General features: G+C 43.0%; 1 protein-coding gene across 1 annotated transcript in view; it reads right to left on the reverse strand.

Annotated features, from left to right (window-relative positions):
- prex2 (phosphatidylinositol-3,4,5-trisphosphate-dependent Rac exchange factor 2) overlaps positions 1-26886 on the reverse strand; it is a 97692-nt gene extending 70806 nt beyond the window's left edge. The window contains exons 1-8 of the mRNA XM_056364122.1: positions 26437-26886; positions 10317-10388; positions 9109-9231; positions 7446-7550; positions 5486-5587; positions 4395-4556; positions 1154-1287; positions 103-206 (exon numbers count right to left, since the gene is read on the reverse strand). Coding sequence (XP_056220097.1) covers positions 103-206; positions 1154-1287; positions 4395-4556; positions 5486-5587; positions 7446-7550; positions 9109-9231; positions 10317-10388; positions 26437-26574 — 940 coding nt within the window. The 5' untranslated portion in view covers positions 26575-26886. The remainder of the gene's footprint in view (positions 1-102; positions 207-1153; positions 1288-4394; positions 4557-5485; positions 5588-7445; positions 7551-9108; positions 9232-10316; positions 10389-26436) is intronic.

A 26886-nucleotide genomic window follows, 5' to 3' on the forward strand; every position in this document is an offset into this window, starting at 1 on the left:
AAAAAGTGGAGGACCTGAGAGCCAGCGAGCAACGAAAGAGAGACAGAAAATCCAACTGTGTAAACATTTATTTGTCCAAAGTAAAATGTTTGTAAAACTCACCCGTGCCATCATCCACATTTTCCACCTCCATCACCTCGGTGTTGATTCTCCCTCTGAACAGGTAGCGAGGACCTTCAGTGGCTGTCTTGCTGTTTTTTAAACGCCTTGAACAGAGATAAGCAACCGCATGAATTAGCCAACAAATTTAAATCATATCATGTTATTACTTACAGTACAATTAGTCTCACTAGCAGTTCATTCCAATTTTATAGAGAGACTAATTACAGTATACTCGTCTGATGTTTGCCCATACGTACTAACCAAATTAAGTGAGGAAAATGCAAACCAAATTCAGTTATTGAATTTAATGCCAAGGCAACACATTCTATTTATTCTATTCTATTATTCTATATTTTTTTTTAATCGTTGAATGGATGTGCTCATATGTACTACCTGCAGACACTACACTGCATGCAAGCACGTACAGTACAAGCTGATCAAAGCAGGTGACAGCGTGGCTGGTTAAACAAAAGCTGCCAAAAACACAAACAATGGATGCAGCAGCAACGTTAGCAGCTGCAACAGTAGCTCAGTGTGAAACTAGAAAAGAAAAAATGGAAACTACTTTTTTTTTACAAAGCAGCCTATTCATCAGGGGCTGTGCCTGCAGAAGCACAACAATACAATCAGCAAAAGTTTCCTGACTCAACTTGCACTGATTGTTATAAATGTCATATTATTTGGTATACTGAAAGATGTGTCTGCAGACGGTAGTTTATAACCCCACCTATAATCACAGTGCCAGAAGTTTAAAAAGACGTCTCCTCTGCTGCATAACTTTTCTCTCTCCTCCTTCACAAAAAACTAAAATGCTCCCCACAGTGCACTGCTCTCTTTTCTTTAAAATAGTAAAGTAACTGATGTGGTGAATTATTTATAAATGCTCTGTAGGAGCACAGAGACAAAGGGAAATTAGAAATTTGCATAAAAAATATTTTTATTCTGTTGCTTAAAACAATACACACTCTAATGAGACTTCGATTTCATCTTCTGCTTTGTGGATTTTGTCTGCAGAGCAATGAATAAAGGGGGGGGGGGGGGGGGGGGTCACCTGTTCTTCTTCTTGCAATAGACCAGGAGCTTGTCAAACAGGAAGAAAATCCTCTCTTGTATATTTCCAGCTGAAATCTTCAGCAGGACGCCCTGCATGAGCATCTCCGTGCATGTATCTGTGATATTGGAGCCCTGCAAATGGACATAAGGGCAAAAGGTCAAAAAAAAAAAAAAAAGAACGCACAGAGCATAAAACAGATGTGTGGAGACAGATGGACACACAGAGGAATGCAGGAAATATGTATTCAAACTAGAAAATAATAGTACGTGATTTCTTTGATGAAAAGAGAAGGTGTCTATGCTACAAAAAGTTTTTCTACAAATGTCTTCTCTACCATTCAGTTTTCACAGACAGTGTCTGAAGAGGAGGAGGGATTACAAATCCCAGCCTTTCCTGTTACCTCTCTCAGGGGTCTGTGAAAACACTCCCTGCTTCCTCAGAGCAGATTGCTGTGGGACTTTAAAATACGCAGTCGTTAATAGGTTCTATAGAATAACATCCCGTCCAGTCAAACTATGTGTTGCATTGTCGCGCCTGGTGCCCATATTGGTTGGGGTCCCTGCTGCAAGTGATAAAGTGCGCTGTCGTTTCCCTCACCTTGCCTGTTCAGGGAATTTATGTACCCCGTTTGATCGGCCCTTCAGAGCTAAAAATAACTCCCATGCGCACAGAGCCGGAAAATGTGCTAAGCATTTCCTCCTGCTGGAGACATCAGCGGGCCAAAACCTATCCCCGCTTTTTCCTTCTTTCTCTCCTCGCCCTTTTTGTTCTCCTTCTCCTCCCTTCCCCTTCTCTTGATTCCCGAGACTATTCCTCTATCTCTTTCATTCCTTCCTCCACACTTTTTTTTTTTCTCTCTCTCTCTCTCTCTCTCTCTTTCAGGGCCTTTTAACTCCCCAGCCCATGACCAGATGTTAAACTAATTTGCAGCCAGTGGATGTGTGCACACCAGACATGGAGAGGCCAACTCGCCTTGGTCACTTTAAGGGACCAAAATCACACTGGTCCAGACAATGGAGTTTCCTTAATGCAAGAACCAGCACTTCCCCTTTGTGTTTTCATATGCTTTTAACACAACCCCATTGCCCATTTACTTGTTTTGGTGCAGCCTTATTTAGTTTTTCTCCATCTCTGCAGCATTTTTCTATCACTCTTCACATCCACCTCCTTCCAAGCCAAAGCTTCACAGAGGGTGTATTCAGCTTAAAACTTAAGCAACCCTTAAAACCCTCAGTCATCTGCTTCATCTAAATTTCAACCCTCTATTTTTACAGGCAGACAACTACCAGACATAACAACTAGAGAATTGGGAATGACAAAACAGGATGTGCCATTAATTCAGGAAAAAAGTACGGTAGAAAAGTTTATGTTGAACTCTGAAGTGGTATTTGTCAATTAGCTGGAGAGATGAGAGAATTTTACTGAAATTCTTTTAAAGTAAAGAGGCCAAGTCAAACAAACTCTACATCCCAAGCTGATTTTAAGAATACTAATTAAACTTAAACAAGAGAACAGAATGAAGTGAAACAACAGAAAACTACTACCCCCTGTTCTAAAATTAACATATTTCTATGGTACGCTTTGACAAAACACAGACACTAACAAGACTAACCAACTGGCAATCACCGCCCTGACAAATGCTGGCAGTTGTCACCATGGTCACCACGGCGAGCCATCGCCCTGTCTCTCCCACGCGAGGTGAACCTGCCAGGATGCCCCGAGGGCCGCCAGCTGTGGAGCAGGTCAGCGCTAACAAGCAATCAGCCCGGGCGGAGGAGCAGAAATGGAAAAAAACAGCAGCTCTCACAATCGCTCCTCATCCCTCAATCATTCCTAAGACACCCACACAGAAATGCAAGATGCAACCATCACTCAGCTCTCTCCCCCCTTTCTCTCCGTTTTTCTTTCCTCCCTCTTCGCTCCGTCTCTTTTACAGCCAGAGAGGCCTGGCGTGCAGCAGTCGGAGGATTCCTGCTCCAGAATGAGCTAATGTGTACAATTAATAAAAGTGCTGATGAGAAACCGCAGAGTGGCTGCAGCCAGGACCATGTCGAGTGAAAGATATGTCACCCCACCCAACACTAAGCCTCATTCTGATCACCTTATTCTTAGATTTTAAGCTGTTTGTGTGTGTGTGTGTGTGTGTGTGTGTGTGTGTGTGTGTGTGTGTGTGTGTGCATGTCTATATACATGTGAAAGCTGAAGAGTTTATTAAGCAGAAATAATGAGATTACTACTTCTATTTAATAAGTGTAACTATAATTCCTCATTATCTGTCTTATTGTTGCATTAGATGCTTTAGGTTTTTTGGTTATCTATAATATATTATTGTATTTAAGATGTATTTTTGTCATAAACATTGCCTGAATATTCATGTTTCTGCAGTATATTTTACTATAAAAGGGTAAAAAACTTAGTGAAGAGCCAGCTACATGTCCTGCTAATACTGTAACAACATTCGAATGTTGTCAGTGATCCTAAAACAACACATTCAGAAAAACTAGAACTTCTTGGACACATGTAAGGAAGTCCAATCACGCTCTACCGTATCTTGTCTTACTCATATCTGGCTTGAAATGCTGTTTTCTCCTCGGTGAAAACAATCTGTTACGGCACACACCTTAGTCAGAAGCTGTATCAACACTGGCAGCGTCTCTTTGTCTGCGTGTGTCCAGGAAGCCTTTAGGCCCTTCTTTGAATGAAGCCAGGTCAATTACATAAGCATCCTTGCCTCTTGCCTTACAATTACCACCACTGTTTTTCTCTTTCCAACCAGCACTAGGTCTACTGACCCCCTTATTCAGGCATCCCCCGAACTCAGGAAGAAAACCAACCTAAGAGGCAGCTTTAGAGCTCCCAAGAAGAGCGGTCTACCTGATGATGATTGGATCGGTCACCCTAAAGCATGACGGCTTTAACTACAAGCTCATCCAGGCGGAAAGAATTTAGCCATTGTGAATACAAGTCATTGTTCCGAGAGAGAACAAGAAAGCTTAAAAGGCTACAAAAGTCACGCCACTTGGAATTCTTGTTGAACTGCATAGGGCTAAGTGGCTTTAAATAAGTCATGACTTTGAGCTTTGATGGGGGAAAGCTCAGCTGTGAGTTAAAGGGGAAAAAAACAAAAACAAAAAAAAACCTGACAACACAGCAAGAAGTCAATACAGCTATTTAAGTTGAACTTATTGGACGAGAATTAAATAATCAGAACAGTGTACACAGTTTAGTTGAGGCCCACCTCCCAGCCCTCAATATGGGACTGCCATTCCTCCAAAATCTCCAACTTCTCCATCTGTCTCTTGGCTTCGTTGATGCTGGAGCACACCGCCTTCATCACATGCAGAGACTCCTGCAACAGGCCGTAGTCGTTGTGCTTCTTGGGGGTCCTCTTCAGCAGCTCCTACACGTGCAAAGACCACACACACGTGTGCACACACAAACAAAAACATTTTACAAGATGACGAAAACCTGTACTACTTTTTAAAAACCTGAGCTCAAATATTCTGCAAATCTGGCTCAGAATCATTATTTTTTTTATATCATGAAAAGCACGAAAGAAAAATATATTCCATTTCATGTCCACTCCTCACTCCCCTCAGCTTCCAGTGGTTCCTGAGTGTAGCGGGTAAAACCTTTGCTACAGCATGCCACGGTCTAGCAAAAAGCAATGGCAATCTCTGCATCTATAGTTTAAAAACTGTTTCAGCATGTCAGCTGATTTACAGCGTTCTGGATATATCTGCAGCCACCGATGGCTATCTGTGTCGTCTTACGGAGGCGAAGGAGGCCCTGGCAGCTGGAAGACTTCAAATGGCAGCGCATCAGATTACCCCCCTTATTATTATTACATCTCCGCGCCCGTGCTGGTGGCTGTTTAGAGAACGCCGGGGTGAATTAATAGATCATAACAAGATGAATGAGATGGGACAGCTCAGATCACCAACTCAAACAGGCCTTTGAAAGCGTATTTCATTTCGCTCACGTTTCACATCGGGAAGTGGAAATTTCAAAACTAACAAGTGAGAGTGCAGGTATGAATGAGCCCAGTCAAAGTGTCTGGACGCGAAGCTCGGCAGGGGAGGTGATGATAGGGCTTGTGTTATTCCTACGATTGTGGTTTTGCCGGGGGAACTAAAGCGGGGAAGTGTCAGAATATGAGAGCAGTGTTTCATTAGAGAGGGAGAGGTTGATGTGAAAAGGACGGGACAGCCCTTACTAATGACTAGTTGGTGGTGGATGAAAAGAGGAGTAGAAGGTGCCCCCGCGGAGGTGGCACAAGGGTGCGGTATCTCCGTAATACATGGTTAGCCATCACGAGACCATACTCACTCTGAGCAGCAATGGGTACTTGCAGATCCTCTGAATAGGAGCGACCAGGTAACCCTCCAGCGGGACCTCCGTGTTTTTTCTGCCTCCCAGCAACATGCAGTTCTGGAGGAGAGGCGAGGAGAAGAACGGAGGGTTAACAAACCAAATGCTAACGGTTCTGCGCGGTTTTAATGCTCAATGTAAAGAAAATCTAATTGTTAGATTAAAGAAAAATGAGGTCTAATAATCTAGTATTAATTATATGTGGGGTAGAGGTTGTCCTTCCTGCACAGCTTAAGTATCATCAGTGTTTTCATCAATGTTTTATCACTGATACCATCTTTGTTTAGCATGTTAGCATGCTAATTAGCATCCTAAGACAAGCCACTAACTAGGTTTTATTGTTTGTTTTTTTTCCAGCTTAGAAATGGTCAACCACAAGTCACACTTCGCCTTCAGGTGATCAAAGTGACCCTCACCTACATGCCTTAGGTCATAGGTTATGAGGTCAACTGCCCATATTCATTCTCACCTCCCTCTCACCTGCAATTTAGATGAGGTACTCAATTACACTGTAAACAATAAACCAGGCTTTACAGCAGTCAGTAGGGTTAAAGGTTTAGTGGAGGTTAGCAGATCTCCCCACCCTGGTCATTGCAGGACCTGGGAGGTGACCTGATGTGTGTTGGCTCATAGCCAAGTGCAGGTCAGAGAGTAACATGAGACCCATACAGCCCTGATGGAAGGCGAGGTCACCGAAAGGTCAAGGCAAAAAAAACCCGAAAAACCCATTAAATCAAAGTCAATTAATATCTTCGCCTCCTCTGGCTTTCTAGATTAAAAGGGACACACGAACAGTAAATCAGACACAGAGCTCTTGCAGCCTCGCTTTTTCTGAGGGTGTGCATAGTTTGTGCATGTGCTTGTGTTTCATTTCTCACTCCATCAATTACAGTCTAAGAAAAGGTCATATGCTTCACCGCAGAACAGGCCAATCAATAAGTCTGTGGTCATACTCGGGTTCTCTTGGGTTTGTAACTGTGCCGTACATCTCGATTTCAAAGCGCTCTGTTTTTATGGAAGTCTTAAAACACGAGGGGTGATGGGGTGTAGTGACACAAGTGTGTGACGCTCTGAGGCTAAGGAGTGAGAAGGGCTAGAACAACAAACTGTCAAAGCCGACCAAGGAAAAAGTGTGAAAGACTGAACAGAGGACCAAGAGTGTAAACAGCAACAAGTGAAGAGCTGAGAAAAAGAAAAAAAAGAGTGCATTTTTGATCATACTTGCACTCGCAAACAAACACACGTACACACACACACACACACACACACACACAAACACAGTTTAGCGAGCCAGCAGTGGGGATGTAGTCATCTTTTGTTCTCGCAACATGATGCTCCCCTGTGGCAGTGAAAGTCTCTCAGAGTGTCGGGACAGGAAGAGGGAGTCCGCCCACACATCGGGCAGAGACACATCAGCTGTCAGACACACTGGAACATAAAGTACAGGGTTTTACACTGTCCAGCTGCCATGTGTGGGTGACTGTGTGTTTGTATATGTAAGAGAGTGTGGTGGTGTGTGTGTGTGTGTGTGTGTGAGAGGAATTCTCAAGTCCAGTTTCAAATCACCCATGACCACACTTGGACTCTAAATTTGTACCTTTTCAAATGGAGGTTTAATAGCATCACTTTGCATGGAAACGATTACAAAAAAAAAAAAAAAGGCATCCTAATAGAACTAGTGATTATGTTAAAACATAATCCAAGAGTTTTGTGCTAAAACTTTCAATTAGAAATACAGAAACAAACAATTTAATGTTGCACGTGTTAATTTGTTTTTGCTCTTTGCGTGTTAGCATGGACTTACATATTGACCTTTTAAGACTTGACCCGACCTACTTGATCGCCGCTCACAGCGCGTGAGCAACTGAGTGGATGTTAAGACTTGAACATTATGTGCACGTTTACAGTCCCCTCTCACCAGTAAACATGTCCGGACGCTCCTGATCTTATTGAGCTCCAGCAGCAGCCTCTGGGCCTTCTCGTGATTCCCACAGTATTCATCATAAATCTGGAAACGGCTCCTCTGCGAGAGCCAGAGAGAAGAGAGACAAGGTGAGAAGGACGATTGGGGAGCGGAATGAACATGTTTTCAGACAGAAAGCAAAAGGGAAAGACGGGGGACAAAGCCAAACGGAGAAACTGTAAAAGAGAGGGGGAGCGGTCGATAAATCTGTAAGCATTATAGGATTCATAGTCGGTATGTCTTCTCCACACTCTCCTCTCCATCATGAAATACATAATGTATATTTTGTATCTTGAGGCTCCGATGATACCCTGTCATCCGCCTTGCAGCTATATAACCGACGACTTTCCTGCCTGAAGCAGTTCTCATGACATCCATTTTCCTTTGTCTTCGAGGGGCAGCAGCAGGACAGGACCACACAGCTTCTAAAATCACTCACTACAAAGTCACTACAGAGCAGCAAAAAACAGTACATGGTCTTCAGCCATTCGTGCTCTGCCTCAGAAGACAAAGCTGTTGATGTGGAGAGACAGAACTGTCATAACAACAAGTAGAGGCGCTTCCAAAAACACAACTCTGTGATGGTACAGTATACTCCTATTCCTGAATCCTATTTTCTAAGAAGTCAGTTTATGAACCTCTCAGAAAGAACATTTTTTGGCTTTGGGAAATTATTTTTACTGTAGTCCAAAAGGGAGGAGTGGAGTCTTAAGTCAGCGTGAACCACTTTGCAGGCCTGAACCGCAGAGGGGATTTTGCTTTGAGTGGACTTCTGTCCAATTGGCTTAGTTTTTACCTATTTGTGTTTCTGTAGTAAAGCTAGATTGTGTAATTCTTTCTTGGAACTTTTAGGTCATCAACAAATGATTACAGAGAAGGAAACTATTTTTTTTTTTTTTTTTTTTAAACTGCAGAATAAGAGAAAGAAAGAGTGGAGAGAAAAATAAAATAAAATATCCAAGTCTTATCTATGTGGACTCTCATGATCATTCACGGCTGAACTATGGCCATGAGTCATGGGTTTTTTAGTTATCCTCTCAATTACATCCCATTTTCTCTATGAGGTCATCTCATCATAAACATCACTATACCATCTGTACTGCTAGATCGTCTCTCATTCACCTGCATCAAGAGCAGCTCCTGACGCTACTGGCAGAGAAGCTGCCTGAAGACCAACAGAGCGATGGTAAGATTTATTAGACTTTGAAACCTATTATATGCCAGTGTGCCTCAAGGCTCCGCATCAAAGAAATGTAATATATGGCAGGGGAGAGCAGTATATCAGAGGCCTATCAAGCATATCACACATGTGCACCGTCTCATCATGGATAATCCAGAGAGATAAATTGACAACATGTGGCCGTATCTGATCATTTTCAGGAGTACTCGAAGACATGGGTGCTTTGGAGCTCTGATAGTAAAGTAGGAGAGAAATTCTTTAGATTACAGGCTCCAGTGAACAAAGGATTATTAGAAACAGAGCAGCCGTTGATGCAAGTGAGCTATAAGAGCTCGGACAAGATGGTGACACGATAATCAGAGGTGGCGAGATGACATTCAGCGTGCGAGTGTGGGAGATTTGAGCGGAGGCGGTCGCACGGAAGCGCGCGTCTCTTACAAAGTGCAAGAAGCAGCGGCCGATTTCGTGGTGAGCGTGAGGGTCGGGCTGCAGCAGCTCTTCCACCATGGACAGGAAGTCTTTGTGAACGGCCAGAATCTCCTCAATGTTGGAGAATAAAACCTAGAAGAGAAGAAGAAGAAGAAAAAAAAAAGACATAAATACAAAGTGTATATGAGTTTTTTTTTTTTTTTTTTTTTATGTGCATTTTGTTTTCAATGTAGCAATGCAATGTAGCTCCTAAGATGGCCCGAATCAGTTCTTTGGCATATGCTGCTTTATTGTGGTCAGTGGCACTAGGCGAGGGAATTTCTGAGGCCACAGAATAAAGAATGAGGTTTCTTTGTGATGGGCAACTTGGACTGAGATGTCTTTGATATTTGGATTTCAAACATTATTAGAGATATTTTAACAGAGACGCTAAAAAAGGAACACATTTTTAAGCAACTTCGCCTTCATGTGGTGTTGACTTCTGTCCCCTTTCATGTCACTTTTGTGGTGGGTATTAAAAAGGACAAAACAATATGCTGACGCTGGATGGAGAGAGAAGCTAGTGAAATAAAATCAAAAGGCATGAAAACCAGAAGCCTTTTATGAGCGGGCGAGTCTAAAATAATCTTAAGTGATAGCAAGAACGGCAAACATCTGGTAAAGTTGGATCAATGCATTTCCACTCCGGAGGACTGGATGTCATTCAGCTGCTTGGCGACAATCGCAGCGTGTTGCTGCCCAGTGACCCCTGTTATCTGAAAACCCTCTCCGTACAGCATGTTCCCAAACAAAACATAGCATGAGTAGACATATTCCAAAAACACGGGCCATGCAGTAAATAACCACTGAATGTGTGTTTACCTTGAAGCGTAAGCAAATGGACTGAAACGGTCACTCCCACTCCCACTGTGAGAGAGCATCCTTTATTATCCTCCAGCCGGAATCCTTTATAAATAGATTATATTTACAGCTGCTTCCTGGATCGCCCACTACTTCTTTCTCCATTCAGAACTTAGCTATTTTAGGTTGAAAGAGTGCCCCAAACAAGGGGACACACTTTATTTAGTTTCCACTGTAATTTCCGGCCTTTTCATGGATCAGGTTACAGTATGAAAATAAGGTTCGTGCGTAGTGTGAGAGTAAAAGTCAATTGCCCTTGATATTTTTTTTCCAAATCTTAAATATGCAGCCCCGTACCTCACAGACTGACCCCTCACCTTAACCGTTTCCTCTGTGATGTTCTTGTCGAGTTTGGTGGCTGCGTACTGGTTGAGACGATGTAGAAACACCTGAAGGAGAGCGGGGAAAAAAAAGCAGCAGTTAACACTTTTTTGAACTGTCCCTCAGTGTTAAATTACGTTTTGGCGACTGATGGCCTGTACCTTTAAAAACACACCAAATACAAGACTAGATTTTGAGGCTTTGTGTGCAGCTGCAACACTTGGCTGCCAGAGCAAATTGGTAACCATCACAATGGACACCTGATATACAAGTGACACGCAATCTTTGCACTAGATGAAAACGCATTATAATTGCGTCGCATGGTATTTCAAAAGGCGGAGTTGAGTGGCTGGAGACGCGAGCTGGAGAGGCCAACGGTTTGTGAATTGAGATGGATGGGAAGTGCTCTTACTTCTTCAGCCCCTCCCCCCCCCTCCCTGAGGATGCCGATTCCCAGGCTGCTCTGGTGCACAAGCTCTCGACAACCCATTTAATGCTTCAGGACACTTTCTCAGAATGGCAAATTAAGGAGATGTGCTTCGAATGTATTCTTAAAATGTGACTAAGGGGGAATTAGTCATTTTCTGACTTTCTGCCTGAGGGGAGAGCTTTCAAAAAGGCGAAGACATCCATCAACAGGTTCCAGGACAAGACTCTTTATGTTTATGTGTGCGATGCTTGGCAGTTCGGCAGACAGGAATCTGTCTTCAATAGAAAGCTCTGAGGGGGAAAAAAAAAAAAAAACGAAATTAGCTGCATCACATTTTGATTTTGACTGATGTTTGCAATGCACTTCACTTCAGCGAAGCTATGATGAAATACAAAGCTGTAGCCGAGAACTGTAGCTTCATCAAACGTGATGTTAAACAACAACACAGTCCCTGGTGTTCATGCTGCTGTCAAATTTGAATGAGTGCAAGTTAAGCAGCAGGAAGGAAAAAAAAGAAGAAAAAGATTTCCTTGGCATAACATCAAAAAAACACACTTGTGTAATGTTGGTTTTGCCATAACAGCATTTGCTTTCATTTCCTATGTCACACAGCTAACTTTATTTATCCTCCAAATGTCATAAAAGCCAGTAACTCAAGTAGGAGAAAAGCAGAGACCTCTAAGTAAAATAAAGTGTGCACTTGGATTTTATTATATTAAAACCTGCTGGAGCGCTGTGGTAAGATTCATGACACTGAAGGTAAATTAAACAAATGGAAGAAAAGTGAGGCATGAAATATTTGATTCCAACTGTGTTCATCATATCACAATTGAAAAGACAGAAAAGGCAGTGGGGCTGTCGAAACTCATTTCCTGACTTAATCAATGGCCTGTCACCGACCACACCGATCCTCACACAACACCAATGCAACAGGACAGACACCGTAACAGGCAAGGAGAGACGGCGGTGCATTGCAACCAAGTCTGCACAAAGAATCGTTTCACGGTACGGCACGACACAAACTACCAACAGCAGCTCCCGAGAACACATGACCTACGCGGCCGCGCTCCACACGGCGCTGGCAGTGTCACAGTTAGCGCAGTAAGAAGTTACATCTGTCCCTGCAGTTGACCCTAACCGCGGGTATCCCTTTACTGCCCCACCGAGGGCCATAATGCCATCTGTCGCCCTGTGCAGCCACACAGCAGGCGGACTGACCTAAGCAAGCGGGAAGAATACAACCACAAAGCATGTAAACAGCTTAACTTTAATGAGCGCACAAGCCTAAGAATTATTCCTTGACACCTAAATCTAAGTGAGCGGTTGCGACTACAGTGAGCTTATTGAAAAGCTTTACTTGATTAATGGTGAACAGATGGAAAGGTAGAGTGGCCAATTCAGTGGTTAAAAAAAAAATTAATTAAATAAAATCTCCATCTCCGGCTGATTACGAGTCCAGCTTTCTGTTAGCATTCGAAGAAAAACAAGGTGACATGCAAAAAATTAAATGAGTGAAATCGTCTTAATCACACTGTATTGATTTCAAGCAACACTTCAAAAGAAAGAGTAGACGTGAGTGTTTGAATCTGGGTTCGTGGTTGGAGAAAAAAAAAAAAAAAAAAGTGGTTTAAATAATCAGCCTCTTTGTTGTGGGCCAACTCCACGCTGATTACCATTCTGTAGCTGCCTTGCCTGCAACTCTGCCACTCACAAGCATTAACATCTGATTAGCAAGTCTAATATGTACAAACACGGAGCAGATTTCGACAGACCCTCACAAAGGCCTGACAGGGCTTACAGTATAGGGCCTTAGCTGAGCAAAAGTAGTGCTAATTTGCATTAAAACACCGCTTCCTATCATTGATGTGTGACATCAAACATGGGCTCATTAGGGAGTCTATCACTTCTGTTTTAATAATGAAGAGTCTACCCAACAGGAAATAATCACTATATCTGCAAAGCATTAATTATACAGTATATCCACAGCTATGGGGGTCTTTGCCGCAAAATATAAGGAGCCACACTGCAGATGTTTATCAGGGAAACGCAGCATGAAAAAACACAGTATAATGGAATGCAGGGACTCTAAATCTGATTGGATGAAGATAATAAATTGTGTTATCACACCAAAGATAAGAGGGTGTTGGTTTTTGTCGCACACAAGGGACTGTGTAAAAATTGAAAATGTTCTTTCGTGTAGCTTTAAGATAAATACACCTCACAGAAAAAAAAAACGGATTCGGGCCACACAAAAAGTCATTCAAGACACGGTTCGAGTCATTCCTAGAATTGCGGATGGTTTCAGTCTTGATTTGTGGAAACGGACATGTCTCTCTTCCGAAGACGCGGCCAAGACTGCCTTGTTGATGTCGTTAAGAGACTGAACCTGGAACAGCTCCACGGACAGTGAATGGGGAGCTGACTGACTGGATTTATGGACACAGTAACAGTACCCTGGGTGACTGTGAATAAAAGCCCATTTCCAGGTTTGTACAGCGACTGACTGCACTGCAGTATATAAATGCACAGCTCATTTGCCTGAATGCATTGTATCTAAATCTGGCATTGTATAAGTCATCCAAATCCACTATTATAATTCAGGGTCAGTGGAGCACGTCCGGGATTTGCCTCTTGATTGCTGCGCCGAGCAGAGCATCTGTCCCGTGGTTTAAAGCTTTCGGTGCAAGAGAGTATCGACAGATCTGACTATAATAAATACGAGTTTGAAACAAATTGCATTAAAAAGGGATCGTTTTTTACAGCAGTTTCAAATGAAAGTCATGCAGATGTGTAGCTGAAGCGTTGAAGGCTCAGCCACGACTCCCTCCCTCATAATTCACATAAAACTTCTAGAGTCAATTTAGAAGAAAAACATTTCCACCATCCTCCACCGTGGTTGCTGTCTTCATCCTCGTACCCTGTAATGACCAACTGAATTCCAGAGGGACACATTTTGTTCCCTAGGACTGGATGTGCTTTCTAAAAAACAGGAATCCACCGTGTCTGGGCACCAGTCGCTCCTGAATCACAAGCAAACATCGACGCATTTTAAAGCTCAACGGGAGCCGTTGGTGATCCATGTCACGCTTCCTGTGAACAGAGACGGACGGACATTTTGAACCGAGCCAAAAAATACCAAACGAAAAGTCATAGCTTCACTACAAGAAAGTGGACTTATGAATATTAAATGGTGTTTTATTTTTAGTACCATGTTTCTAAGATACTTGGAAAGTGATGAGCTAAGAAGAGAAAGAGGATAAAAAATAAAAAAGTTGGATAACAACAGATTTTTTTTTTTTTTTTACAGTGTTCTTTCCATTGGCAGTTCAAGGAAAGTTAGATTCATCTCCAAAATGGCATCCATCCTCCCTCATACACCTAGACACACACACACACACACACACACACAAGCCTGCACATATGTCGCTCATTTAAAGCATGTTTTTTTTCTGCAAGGAAATTTAGAGGAGGCGGTTGTTTTACTTTCTTCATGTTGGATATAAAATACACGCTTTTTTTAAAAATCCTTAATCATGAATCAACATCATTCAACAAGGAAAAAAAAAAAAAAAACTCTCAGAAAGTTATTTTGTTCCCTGAGGCCCCAGGTATAATCACCTGGATTGTCACTCTGATGGCTGGGGGGGGGTTACACATTAAAAGCCCATTAAAGTTTTCATTATTCCACGGAGCAGATGGGTGTGATGAATAGATTGGTCCAATCACCGCATGTAGCCCTACCTGCCATTAATCAACACAAGCTTACATGCTGTGGGCTACGAAGGAGTGGCTGAGGAAAACATGGCTGTACTGCCTGATGCAGCCATGTTCGGATTCAATAAAAAAAAGAAAAAATAAAGAAGAAAAAAGACAAAAAGATGTGATAACAACCCGACAACAAAAATTGAAATCAAGAAGTTGTAATCGTGTTCAGTTAGCAGAGCTGCAAGCCAAATGGTACACCACTCCATCACTGGCTTACTATGACTGAGCAGTCGTTCGGACAGAGCGGGGAAACTGCCTCGATCTCACGTGAGTGACAGCTCGCTCAATAACTGCAGTTTGGTGGAATATGATTTTTTTTTGCTCGGGAGTAAATGTGAAATTACATCCGACATCCTCCGCGCTTTAGTGTCATAGAGGGAAGGAGGAGGAGGCACAGGGGCAATCAGACTAGCTGCAGGGCTGTGTCCATGCCAACAGAGTGTGTGCTGCGCCAAGCTCGCTCAGGACACTTTATGAATGGATATTATGCAGTGTTGCCCCCCCTCCTCTCCCCTCCCTCTGCATTGCTCTGCCACATTTTAAAGATACAATCAGCGGAAGGCTAGCCACTCCCCCTATAGATGTTTATCTTCATGTCAATGAAACAGATGAATCACACCAGAGGAGTCTGGCAAAAACAGAGACCACTTGCTTCCTCAAACAGCAAACAGTGATATAACAGAAGGACAATGATGGACATTCTTCACGCTTCAAAATAAAGTGTGTGTACAGTACATTTGCCAAGCCAGAGCAAGTGGTTGTGACAAAGAAAGGCTACAGTGAATGTGAAGTGGCCGCAAATGTGAAGTGGGGACGAAGGAAAGTGCACGCGGAGAGAATGTATGTCGTTCATCGCATCAGGCAGCCACACACACCCTGCAGAATGGGCTGCGATGGGAATACGAATCCCACCCAAAAGAGGAAAAGAGCACTAAACAGATCCAAAAGAGCAAAACGATGCAGCAAATTGCTTTGACTGAAAAAAAAAACAAAAAAAAACTTTGCTACAGAGTACAAAGCTATCCTCAAACATCTGTTTATGCATTCAAGTTAAAACCATTGGAGGAGTGGGCAGGAACACGGCGTCCGTTTAATGTATTACATGCATAACAGCCATTTAAGGTCCCTGTGGATCAATTGGTTCAACTGCAGAACACCCTGCTCTCCCTGAATATGAAAGTGATAAAATAAAAAAAACTTAAAGCAATAATACATCCTGTCAGCACAATTTTAAGAAGTTATTCTGTTACTGAAGTTCAACCGCTTTTGCTGTAATGTGGGATCTATTGCTCACAATTGAAAAAGGTCCAATGTGAGTCCATTGGCACTAGTCCCCAGTATAAACTCTGGATGAATGAATAGGCCTTTCTCAGACTCTATTGGACTAACTGCCTCTTTTGTCCACCGATGATTCACTGATCTGCTCTGTTGTCACGATTGGAGAATTGGCAAACAAACATAAAATTCATGGACACATTCTGTTCTCTACTTTATATCATACTGTTGCAAAAAAAATAAAAAATGATGTAGATGTATAGAGATATCACTACACACATGTACAGGTCATCAAGTGTATGTCAATCCACCGTCTATGAAGGAATCCTCTTTCGTTAACAAAAAAAAAAAAAAAGGAAACAAAAGCCATTCAATGCCGGAGATGGAGACACAAACAACAGCTTCCACACAACAAAGCCCCCTGAAGTGAATCACCAGACTGTGAAGGTATGCTCATTAATGTAACAGTGTTTTTGTGTGTGCGTTTCTTTGTCATATCTCTCCTCCAGGACGGCAGAGTAAGCAGAAAAGAAAAGCACTGTGATAACAGTTAAAAAGGACGGCAGGTAACAGGTGCGCCGGAGGCTCGCGACAGAGCAGAGGAGATAGAGAGGGAAAAGGCAGACAGAATAAACAGATAGAGACATGTAGAGGAAAAGGAAGGGAGGGAAAGAAAAAGAGCCTTGTTTGGCCTTCTTAACATGGAAACCCTGTAGGGAGGATATGGTGCCTTTACCATACTTCCTGCGCAAAAGGATCTTGCTTTTAAAGCAGGAATTTAACATTACAGGGTTAAATCTCCTGCACAGTGGCCTCCCATATACACACCTATGCACACACACCGAATTCCTGGTGAGCAAAATACAATAAAAAAACCAAAAAAAACCTGAACTCTACCCCTAAGTGGTACAGAACAGAGACAAACAGAGTCAGCGTCTGATGCCGAGCGCACACTGGGGAACGTCCGAAAAGAGAGAAAAGGCTCTTTGATGCAATTCCCCTCTCATAAGCCCCTCCCTTCCTGTCTTCAACAAGTCCTGATGACACCTCCAGACGTCAACCTGAACTTCTCATCTCATTAGTCCTCCGGCTAGTTTTCCCAAACTGGCCCGTTTCTCTCCACTGGGAATGTGTACAGGAAACAGACACTATAAATACAGTGGGGAATGTTAATATGTCTATCTTGGGATTGGCTATTAAGGCTCATCTGCACAGCTCAAAGCAGGGTCTCTGGTTTTAATTAGCAACGGAGAACATAGTGAGTATTCATTTCACAGCATCTTCGAGCGAACAAAAGTCCATTTGTTTAACGGGCAGTTGTTTGCTGTCATTTTAACTTTCAGGCAGTCCACATGAGCACCAGACTACTCCTAATAATAAATAGAATACTATAGATCAAGAGGCTTCTTTCAAGACAACAAGAGATATTTCCTGGGATACTATTTGAAGGTTTATCGTTTCAGGAAAGGCCTGTTTTGCAAGGAATACAGGGGGGGGGGGGGAATCAAGCTTCAAGTAATAGAAACAGTTTTATCAACCAAGCAAAGTGCTTTGATGCATTTCCGAGAATTCACTTTTTTCATGAAGGGTGAAGGAAGGAAAAAAAAAAAAAAAAAAAAAAAAAAAAGGAAGAAGAAAAAATCTTCTCTTGATGTTATTCTTGTCCTTTCACTGACCCCGGCACCCAAGGAGATTCAAAAGCAGCTGGAATGAAGCAATTTATCTAATGAATATGTCTGTGCCCAATGTCTGCGCCCGACTCCCGGTGAGCTCCGTGCACGGCTGACACTTGAGTGAAATGAGCACATGAGCATAAAAACGACGCTTGTGGTCATGTCCGTTTTAACTGAATATCTGACAGACTGTTCAATTTCACCCATCGTGGCACTATAAACGGCGGGCGTCTTCAGCATATTGGGAAGGATCTTTTGACTTGTGAAATTGGATATTAAAGAGTGAGACAAGCCTCCGGTAGAAGAGTGTTAGTCTTCAGAGACCAAGCATGCCTCCTCAATTTCCATGTGCAGTCAAGCAAACCATCACCCACTGATAGCTGGCGACTCCCCATCAGAGCCACACACCGGGCCCCCGTATTGATCTCCAAGATGACTACGCAGAATCATCGGTCTCCCAGTCTGTAGCACACTCCCAAGCATGACTGTCACACAACCCGATAGTTCATTTGATCACAGTTTCAGGCTTCCACCTCGTCTGCTGGAAGCCCCCACCCGAACCCCCTTACCCCCAACCGCCATCTATTTCAGCAGGACTGTCAAGAAAAAAGGAAACCTGCAGCGTCAGCCTCTCTCACACATGACAGAACCGGACACAGTCAATGGAGAATTGAACAACTACCCCCTGCCAGTTTTTCGCCGACTCTTGCCACCCCCACCCTCTGAAGCACAACTGCTGAACCCCCCCTAGTTTCCTTTTTGTCTGTGAAGTGACAGAGCAGGAGGCAGCAGGCCAACATGGCTGCATCAGATCAGTATAGACCCCGGCGTTATTTATCCCACTTTTTCTTCCAAATAAAGAGGGATGGAAACTACTGCTACTTACAGTAAAGAAATGTATGGCAAGATTTACTTACATATGACTTCTTACTGTAAAGGCCATTTTAAGATTTTAAAGTGGAAAGCAGGAATTTCCTATTCCTCAAACAAGGTCCATCTCAATGGACAGAGATAAATAGTCCCAGTGACAGAAAACAAAATGAGAAAGAAAGAAAGAAAGAAAGAAAGAAAGAAAGAAAGAAAGAAATGCGTGCAGACAGAGCATGCTTAGAGACAGAGAGACACTTGTCTAACTCTCAGAGCCTCTATAGCAAATCCTATTCAAGTACTTAATTAAATAATTTAGAGTGAAGTGGAATTTCCCATCTTGTCTGGCTGGACAGCTCTGGATGTTTATGGATTCTGAGCCCAGAAATGCAGGATGGACAGAGACATGAATGACATGGAAAGTGTGAGTTTACACCACACAGAGGAAACATGCAAACTTGTCTAGACGTTTTCAGTGGACACTTAATCAAAAAAAAAAAAAAAACAGAAAGAAACAGAAAAAGAGAGAGAGAGAGAGAGAGAGAGAGAGAGAGAGAGAGAGAGAGAGAGAGAGAGAGAGAGAGAGAGAGACTTGGAAATGCAGAGACAGCTGCACCATTGAGTTGGTGGGACTCTTCATGAGACCAAACCACATGGCTGGTAATTTAATTTTCAAAAGGTAATAACCTTAATTGGGCTAATGAGCATCATACCAATATTTAATTGGTTTGTAAGCATATTGTCATTTTTCCCCCGACTGTGTCATCAAAATAATGGCAATACTGAGGCAGGTTTGAGAGTGCTAAACCAACACTGCAGGCATACTGATTTGAATAAGCACATGTGCATGTCTATGTCTGTGTGTGTCTGTGTGTGTGTGTGTGTGTGTGTGTGTGTGCCCCCTGAGGCAGAGCATGCCAGCTAAAACACAGGCCCCCTTGTGATGATGACCACTTCACACTGCATGTACGCCTTGACAAGTGTCTACCGGAGTCCCGCCACTTTTCTACTGGTCGCACGTATGCACCATGTGACCAGGCAGCTGAAACTGGCCAAATCAAAGGCAGCCTTCTCCTCTGGGCAGCGGGACAGCAACACCTCTCCCTCCTGAGCTGAAGCCACACAACAGATTCAATGCAGAGTCACTGCATCCCTATCACATACGCAATGAAGACGCTCCATGGTGCCAAATGGGCATCTGTGGTTAAACTCTGCTTTCCCTGGCCCAGTGTGTGTGTGTGTGTGTGTGTGTGTGTGTGTGTGTGTGTGTGTAGCAGGAAATATGCAGCACAATGTAAAGATGGGCAGGGCCAGCAGGAAGGAAGGAAATCATGCTTGAACTACAATTACCGCCTCATAGTTGTATCCTTCCACCACTCAAGACTATAACTTCAAGTTACATCCCTGTTTATCAAGAGTCATATAAAATGTTAACCATTTGATTAAAACTTTGTCATAAGTTATGACTGAATATGTATTTTGTGCGGTCAGTGACCCCGACCATTGGCTAAATTTGAAGAAATTCTCTCAAGGCATTATCGAGATATCGCATTCACAAGGCCAAAACCATGTTTTCTGAGGTCGCCGTGACCTGGACCTTTGACCACCAAAATCTAATCAGTTAATCCTTGAGTCCAAGTGAATGTTCGTGGCAAATTTGAAGAAATTCCCTCACAGCACTTCTGAGATATCCCTTTCACAAGAATGGGATGGACAGATGGACGGATGGACAACCCAAAAACGTAATACCTCCGGCCCTGGCTGCTGATGTGGACTCATAAAAATGGCCTCTGAGAGAAAAGCAAAAGAACGTTAACCAGTGTAAGACCCAGCCAGAGGGACTTTACACTGAAAGAAAGGTGCACACGACTGCAACCAAACAGTTATTAGAGAAGTCATAGACTAGACTGTAGGAAAAGAGAAATGTTTTTCCCTGATTAACACTCAGTTCAAGTCTAGACAAGCTACGCACTCACACAGATAGAGCTGGACGTTGGTGGAACTTTTTCCACACTAATCATCACAATCCCTGACTTTCTGTACCAAAGGGATACTTTTTAGAGCACCAGAACCTCAAAAAAAAAAAAAAAAAAAAAAGGTCCCTAATGAACACGGCACTTCTTTTTTTGTTTAATCCATACACAAACCAAAGTGTAAAAACTGTGTGGTTTTACAGCGAGTTATGAGCAGTGACTTCCTGGAGTTTCTGTTGGTTGCCATAGTCTTGTCGCGGTGATGGGAAGACATGAGGAAGTCATTGGATCCAGCACATAATGTCCCATAACACCACAGCTTGACATTTTTACGCTTTAGAGAGCAAATTTAGTTACCCTTGGACAGAACCGGGCTAGCTGTTTTCAGTCTTTTTGCTAAGGTAAGCTAACCAACTTGGTGACATAAAATTCTGCAAACTCACCACACTCTGATCAGTACCCATGTTGGTCAACACCCTAAAGGAATGGAGGCTCAATACCAAGCCCTACACATGAACATTACAATATTCAACGTTTGTAGTTATTCAACAAATTTCCATAATGAAGGCATGCCTGTTACTGAATATTTCCCGATGGTAATCACATTTGGTACATCTAGAAAATTGCTACATCTTTTCATTTTTCTAAAAGATGAATGAATTATATATTGAAAGACATGCAAAATACAACAGCTCCCAATGCAGGATGCTCAATGGGAAGATGAAGGATTATCCCACTCAGTGTTTTAATTGATATGGGACTCAAGGTTGACGAGAAAAAAAAAATCGGCTAGCTAATCCTCACTATCGCTTATCTTCAGACTGGCTTAAAGACAGATTTTGCATAAAGATAGGGTGCTAAACAAATTGGAAATTTTCCTTACAGTGGAAAAATTTTCCATAACAGTGGGGAAATTTGCAATAATAAACTAATTTAAAAAAGGACAATTTTATCTTTATCTTAAATAGGTTTACAAACACATATGTCCCATAATGCATCTATTGGTACTGCACATGCACAATTAAAAAGTTACAAAATAAACAACTACAGTATGACCAATCAGAGAGGGAATGCATTTATACTGGAATGCAGATGCAGAACTGTCAGTAATAACCTTGCAAATGCGGCATAAAATGCAAGCCCCTTGTGGAGTGGCAGTGGTGTGAAATTGAAATGCAAGTGAGCCACTTCATCAGTTCAGGGGCCTCACATTGGGAACAGACAAGAGAGAGACTGCCTGCGTTCTTAGAGAGGAGAGACTGACCGAATCCAATTAAAAAGAGTCAAGGAGAAAAACCATCTCACCTCTCTCTCTCTCTCTCTCCTTCCATTTCTTTCTTCTGGCTTTACAAACCCACACATGCACACAGAACAGTCAAAGGTTTTCCTATGTACCTGGAATAAAACTAAATTTAGGCAGATCTGAATTTAACTTGGCCTCTATAAGCTAGCTGCAGAAATTTCTGCTCCGTAATGAGGAAACACGCAGTTCCAGCCTGATGGGATCATAAAAAATGTAGAAAGAAAGTGGAAAAATACACTTCTTTTCTTGTCAACACAACATCCAAAATAATGGATGGAACATATGTAGTCGTGGCTCTCTCTGGGACACAGTGGTGAACAACAAGAAAGAAAGAGATGTTTGAGGTATTTGAAAGGGTACAGGGCGTGAGAGGCCGGTGTGGAACAAATAAAAGTATGATGGGATGATCGTCTACGCAACATAAAGACATAAATGAAGTATTTAAGAAATAAAGAAGGGAGTAATTGGGGCAGAAACAGCCGCCTGTGTGAATACGAAGCTCTCTGTGGAATCTCTTATCACCAAATCCAGCCCATAATAGAGACAAACCAATGTAAGCAACAGAAAATGGCCGCTGGCTGGCTTGCTGCATTGGGGACTCGCCCTCAGCCTTTAAACTGCTCAATCCCAGCATCATTTGAGCAAATGTTGCCCTGCTTTATCTGATCTGGAACTTTAAAAAGCTATTTAAAATATCTTAGTAGGATATGCACAAGGAGCTGTATCATGTGGTGTCAACTTTAGCTTTTTCCCTCCAACCCAGCATCTCCTCCTACTCCTCCGCCCACAAAATCCAGACAACAGATCTTAACATTTCTGGCTTGTGACTCTCAAAACGCTGACAAATTAGCTTTTTAACATCAATTATGATTGGTACGATTTTGTAATCTAGTTGGCCTCATCGAATTTACAATTTACCGCAGACAGTGCAACAGTTTATTTTCCATTTATATATTTACTCTGGCAATAAGTTCACTTAACTCCCTGCTAAACATGTGCCGCTTCTCAAGAACTTTATCAAATCAAGACGCACCAATCATCAGCAGCTTATACTCCTGTTTCCATAAGAACACAGGAGGGAGCTGGATGGCATGAAGTCTAGAGATTAACAGACAGACAGGAAAGGGGTAGGTACAAGAGGATGTGACCTTTGGGGTCATCGGCTGTCTGCCCAGAGGGTATGAACCCTCTCGTCATGCCCCCCTGACCTGACCTCCCTCCTTACTGCTCACCGGTCATATGTTACAAGCAAGAAAAAAGGAGACTTCTCGGCCCAGCAGTCTGGGCCAACGCGACCGTCTCAGTCGAGATGTAAACAAATACAAATCCTAAGAGAGAGAGAGAGTGAGAGAGATGTGGAGCCTCTATATACAAACACACATGTACAGAGTTCACTTGAACACCTGGGTTTCTCAGAGCCAGCGCTCCTTCTTAGCGGCTGCTTTCTCCATTAGGCTCGATTTCCCTCTTCTTGTAGCCATTTTCACTGAAAAGAGCCTGCTGACTTTAAGTGACCGCCAACAAATTTAAAATAGACAATAAAACACAGACAACCACATACAGCTGAAGGGGGAAAAAATGAAACTATAGATGCATTACACCATATTTCTTGATAATCAATAGTTTTCTTAAGAGAACTACAAGATCTACGCTTGTCTCACCCCACATTTATGCAAGGGATTAAAAATGTCTTAAACATTACAATCAGTGGGTTGCTTCGTAGTTCAACAGGCTTTTGTTGGGGAGAGGAAGGCAGCAGCTGAGGGACCACTTAACGCACTGCAAAGCTTTTTGGAATATATTAAGTTAACTTGTGGCTCAGATCTCCCTCTAGAACCAGTACATGAAAGGTTTCCTCCATTGTCCCTCCTTGCATTCTAACTCCTAAGTGCTTATCATGCAAGCAAATGGCTTTCAATGTCTCTGTATCAATGGTGAACACTGGCAGAGACTGAACACAGCATTTCATTTGACAGTGCGACTAAAAGAAACTGCAGAAATGCAAAGAGCTCATTAGAGTGACTGTTTACATTATGTCTTGAGTTGTTCCTCTCATTGAGGCATTTCTAAAAGGATGACTGTCATTTTATTGGCTCGTAGCTGTCCAAGATAAACACCAGTGTCCACCGCCGCCCACTATCTGCAGCGATAATTGTTCATTATGTGAGATAGGCCTGAGATATTTCAGACAGCTTCCCTAGAGCCCGACCTATCAGACTTCTGTGGAAGTTCAGTACTTGGTGTGTAAAAGGTGAAGCTCTAATCCCAAGAAATTCAAATTTAGACTTTCCACTAATGATACCGCTAAAATGCAATCTGGATATTTTCCCACGAGCTGTTAGATAGAGCCACACAATAGGTTCAGACTGTCCTGGGACAATTTGCTCTAAGCATCCTTGTTCTCTGTGTTGTTTTCCACTACCTTAATAGTAAAGTATGTGTGAGGTGCATTGTGTTTGGGTCCCACGGATCAGCAGTGGCGATCTCTGCGCCACAGTTCAACTTCAGCTACCGACCGGAGCCTCATTGTTCCCCAGCATTTCCTAACCTCGGAGGAATTCCTCCTCCAGGAAGTATGGTTTACAAGAGAAGGCACCAAGCCCAGCCACTTGCGGAGAACCGACCGACTGACCCCCCCTCCCCCCCCAAACCACCCTTCACCCTCCTGGCAGTATCCACTGCGTGATCCGGTCTACCCTTTTCCCTTTCACCCCTCCAGCAATATCCCGTCCACATCTCTCCCTGCTGGTACTGGGAGTCCCCTGGATTATCTCACCGGGGAGTTGCACAGAGGAGGAGGGGGGGGGGGGGGTTGAGTGTCTTCCATTCTGACCTATAGACACACAGAACTTTGGATGGTTCCTCACAGTTTCTAGCGTGGCAGTAGAGGAAGTGGGGGAGGCACGCGCTTGTTTGTGTGTGATCAGATGAAAGTCTTCAATGTGACCCCTCTCCCCAGTGGGGCCATCTTTGATCACCCCGAGTAATCTTCCGCCATGCTCCCCGAGACCTCCCAAATGATAAGACACAAGATAACAGTGTTTCTTTGTCTTTTTCTCTCACTTTTTTTTTGTGTTATCATCCACCTCCATATCTATAACATGCAGCTAAACCAACAATATCTTTCACTGTCAGACCTCAATCTGAGGCTGTCCATCTCAACATTCCCAACCAGAACAGAGTTGCCTTGTAAGGGTCAGTCACTTCTGAAATGAATCCCAGTTCCAGCGCTACAGGGGAGATAGAGGAGGGGTGGCTGCATTCCCGAAACCCCCACCACTAGGACAGAAGACACATTCCCTCATGTAATAGCCTCCATCATGTCTCCAGTGATGCCACTTCTAAGAAAGGCCAGATAGAGCTCCATCCCCTCCCTGGTCCCTCTGCCCTCCATTAGAAACATCTGGACAGTGAGAGGGGGTGGGTGGGTCGGGGAGTTCGGGGAGTACGCATTCATACATGTAGTCTGGGAAATAGCGCTTTTAATGACATATAACACAGTCCCCCCTTCGACCCGATTTCCATGCAAAGTTCCCAGAAGCTGAAACTGCTGAGAAAATATGGTGAAAGCCACCAAGCCATCCAAAGCCACAGTCCAGATCACATCATATTAGGGCGCTGACTGCAAGGACTTTCGCTTTTAACATCCTCTACAGCCAGGTTACTTTGACAAATAAGAAGTTAAAATACTTGATTATCAGCTGTAGACGGCGACAACTTTTAACAGATTTCAGGTTTAAACGGGGAACATTTCCAGAGCTACCCTTCCCTCGTGTCTTCGAGGTTGGGCGTTTTTTTTTAATGCGATACCATTAAAGCTGACAGCACATCATTCCTGTGTTGCAGCAACCAAGTGCTACGCTCAGTGTGCGACTGGAGATGTGTTGCCAACTGAGCGCCTAGCTTCAGTGGTTTTCATTTGAGGCCACCTGTGCCATCCTTGGCAGAACTCCCTCCTCATGAATTTGATCAAAAGTTGGCAGAGGCAGCAGCAAACTGCATTCTCCTACATTTTCTATGCTGTGTGGCAAAATGGGGTAATAAAAGTAATGCTGTGCAGTACAAGTTAGAAGCCTGAGTGTGACAAAGACACATTGAGCTGACATCAAGATGCCAATATACAGGCTTTTTCTCTTTTTTTTTTTCTATAGTTGTATGTTTTCTATCTGATTTGTAATGATTATAGAGATTGTTGCACCTTAACCTCAAGTGGTACATCCTTCCTAACTGATGGGAACATGAGGATGAGGTCATTTCAAGGAGGATCAATAGATTAAATATTTGATTCTGTTGTGATTTGTGGTTCATCTGCCTGTAATTTATCACCAGGCAACTCCATTATACAAAATGATCCAGTGCCCCAAATGGCTTAAATGTCTGTCTGATCAGCTATTGTCAGGCAAACGACTATGAGCCTCTAACCAGCCTATGGGAAGGGGATTAAACATCACACTGGCTGTGCAGGAACTAAAGCTGTGCCATGCCCCTTTGTGACTGTTCTTCCAATTTCACACTTGCAATCTAAAAAGTTAATATCTCAATCAAAGGGATGGTCTCACAAAGTATTACAGGTTACAGTCCAAAAAGTGGATTCTTATGTTTGACATCCTGTTTACATCAGTACAAGTAACAGTTGCATGCAGGAGGGGGTTAGCACAGATTGTTAACATGTAACACTTAGTGGACCTGTTGTTGCTCTGGAGCCTGATGCACCGTGCATACAAAGCAGGGTGGCTGTTTTTGTTTGTTTGTGTGCTTTGAGGTGTCATTTTCCTGGGTAAAATGTGCACTTGTGAGCCACCTCCGTTAGAAATCATTCTCAAAACTCACCGAGAGAAATTCTAGCGTCCCAACATAATCCCGTTCAGTCTTTAAAAGTTCATTTAGGACGCACACTCGTAACCGCAGCTGTTTTTCCAAGTCCTTCCCGCTTTCGGCTCTGTGTTCACTTCTGCTCTCCTCAGTCATTGTGAGTGAATAATTGCAAACTTTATTTCCTTCGGCAGTTCACAGCTTCACATCACAGAACAGGTTTCAGTTGTGAAAAGTTTGCAGCATGGTCGAAAGTGAAGGAGGAACCGGTCACTGCAAAGTCCACGAGCAGGTCAAAAATAAAAATAAAAATACCGACGTGCTGGATGAAAACGGCTGAAAAGCGAGGTATGGTTTTAAAAAGTGAAATAAAAAACAAAGATGGCAGTTAAACAACAACGTGAGACATCTTCCCACAGAGCGTCAGTGTAGAACAACTGGACACCAGTTTGAAAGTTGAGTCCATGT

This window comes from Seriola aureovittata, chromosome 20 (genome assembly GCF_021018895.1).
Source record: "Seriola aureovittata isolate HTS-2021-v1 ecotype China chromosome 20, ASM2101889v1, whole genome shotgun sequence".
NCBI lineage: Eukaryota > Metazoa > Chordata > Actinopteri > Carangiformes > Carangidae > Seriola > Seriola aureovittata.